Here is a 2,543-nt window from a genome sequence, read left to right as displayed (position 1 = left end):
AGGGCAGAAAATCACTGATATAAATATTGTCATACATATTTATTCGAATGAATATTCATGAACCGTGCTATTTGGTTTTTGTTGAAGATAAGATTGTAAGGTCAATTATCTCTGTGTGGAAAACACAGGGGGTACAAACTATTTCCAGCAATAGACGTTATGTGCAAATGCGATTCGGATGTAAATGCTTACATCTGGTGACGACTCCTTCCAGTCGAATGATGTTGGGATGGTCAAACTGGCCCATAATGCTGGCCTCACTCAGAAAGTCACGTCTCTGCTGCTCCGAATATCCGGCTTTCAGACTCTTGATGGCCACCTGGATCTCCCTCTTACTGGGCAGCCTCAGACGGCCACTGCAGACCTCTCCAAACTCACCTGGGAGTCAAACAAGAGCCTGTCAACTAATTGAATTTTCCCTCAATCCCTCATTTCATTGCATTACAATCCCCTGGTGAGCGGTTCAGGTGGTTTACACAAGTAGGGCAAGCTTTTGAGTCAATTTATTTTGACTTACCAGCCCCAATAACTCTCTCAATCCGTATGTTGGAAACTTCGATCTCTTTGGCGAAATCTCGCACCGCCTGGTTGGGGTCCTCATATGTGTGCGGGTGAATGTACGTGCGGGTTTCGGGAATTTTGACTGCAATGCAAGAACACGGTAGGAGTGGGGATAACGGTTGGGTTATTTCACAGTCATTTTAGTTACCTAGACTGAACCATCCATTTTCCTAAAAGGAGGGGAGTACCACATTTTCAACCTCATTAAACATTGTCTTTGGCAGGTAGGAAAAGTGTCATTAGAGAAAACACACATTAGGCAACTAGAGCGATCAGAGACACCATTTATCAGCAGATGCATCAGAGACTCTGTTCACTAACCGACAATTTGCTGGAAAAACATGCATTTTCTTTATTCATCCATCTAGCCAGACCGAATTATGTTCACCGTCTGACTGGCCAAAAAAAATATAATCCTGATTTGATGACATATCTCAAACTATGTTCTTTGAACATATTAGACGTCTTAAAAAGTTTAGCTCAATTATTTGCTGATTACTCTTAAAAGATTTGAGTTATTTTCCAAGACCAAAAACCCTGTGTGAATTACCTCGTCCATGCTGAAACTGCATTTTCTCTTCCTCAGGGTCTTGCTTTGCTTTAATATATCCACAGCGCCTGGAACAATAGAATAAGCACAATTAAAACAGATCGACACAATGAAATAACATGCTTTCTCTCACACTAAATCAACCAACCAATCCCCCAAGACTAAGAAAATGTTGATGACTGTAGAATTAAATCTACAGCGGCCTGATCTGGTCACATTTATCATCTTTTTACAGTGTAGTTTAAACATAATGTGTCTTTAGAGTCCAGTTTTCCCACCTAGTAAAGGATTTCACTGCTTTAATCCGCTCTTTAGAACCGGGAAAATTCAATCCTGACACCTCTGACTTTATCATTAACTACATCATTCCTCTCACAGTGGGATCATAAATAAGGAAATGCCCCAGATAATGAATATTCCAATACACTGGGGAGGAAAGGTGGCCAACGTAGGACTGATAATTATGTTCATTATTAATTTAATCCTCTTAGTGACACACGCTCACACATTCCCTTTTCCTGTCATGTCTTTAACAAGAACGAATTGCCAAAAATGTACTGTCCCAGGCTGACTAGCCATAGTAATTATACAGCACACTGAAATGTGGAGAATGGCTGCAGAATGTCTACAGACTGGCACGTTTGATGGGAACCAGGTGGAAAAAGCCATCCTAAATGGGTTTCTAGAGGACATTGGCTCAATAATATGGGTGAATATCCACTTATGAATAGAAAAGCAGACTGGAGTCTCTATTGTGCTATAGCGGATGACAAAATGCAAGGCATTTCCTATAACTGCAGGTAAAGAAAGCTAAGAGGTCCACAGTGGAGAGACAGTGTTATGAGTCGAAAGCCTTAGGGGGAATTCACACTGGACTCGTTCTTGCATCCAAAACCAGCTAGAGTGCAAGGGACTGGAGCAGATTGCAGCGGTCATGAGGTACTTTTTTCTTCTTTTTTTTTTAAGATAATGTTTTTAAACTGACATACCTTTTTAAAAAATGCAACGAGCAGAGATATACAACACAGCTGTCAAAAAGGCCTGTTGGATGATTGTGTACACAGATGACCAAAATAAAAGTTGTGTAAATACCCCTTTAGAAAGACTATGGATGAGTGCCATTCAGAACTGAAATAACTATGCTTCCCTTAATTCCAGTTCAAATACTGAACTTGAAATGAGGGATGCAGAACTGCAATTTAAATTTTGGTTTTATAAAATGATAGACAGAAAAAAAAGCAGGTATCTAGAATGATAGATAGACAGAACAACAGAATGATAGATTAAATAGTAAGACAGTAGATAAAATGACAGAACAATAGATAGAAATACAGAACGAAACAACAACAGATAGAACAATAGATAAAACATCAGACAGAATGAGAGAGAGAATGATAGAGTAACAGAAAGATGGAGCGACAGATACAATAGA

General features: G+C 39.6%; 1 protein-coding gene across 1 annotated transcript; it reads right to left on the bottom strand.

Annotated features, from left to right (window-relative positions):
• Positions 1–71: 71 nt before the first annotated feature.
• On the bottom strand, positions 72–1,175 carry LOC107578718 (ephrin type-A receptor 3-like). Its single transcript, XM_016264644.1, has 3 exons — positions 1,112–1,175; positions 518–643; positions 72–378 (listed from the first exon to the last, which is right to left on the bottom strand). The coding sequence occupies exons 1-3, from the start codon at positions 1,131–1,133 to the stop codon at positions 158–160; spliced, it is 369 nt and encodes a 122-aa protein (XP_016120130.1). The 5' UTR covers positions 1,134–1,175; the 3' UTR covers positions 72–157.
• Between the last annotated feature and the right edge of the window lie 1,368 nt (positions 1,176–2,543).

The sequence above is a fragment of the Sinocyclocheilus grahami genome, unplaced genomic scaffold, assembly GCF_001515645.1.
Source record: "Sinocyclocheilus grahami isolate Dianchi unplaced genomic scaffold, SAMN03320097.WGS_v1.1 scaffold11652.1, whole genome shotgun sequence".
Lineage (NCBI taxonomy): Eukaryota > Metazoa > Chordata > Actinopteri > Cypriniformes > Cyprinidae > Sinocyclocheilus > Sinocyclocheilus grahami.
This window is presented reverse-complemented; position numbering and strand designations above follow the sequence as displayed.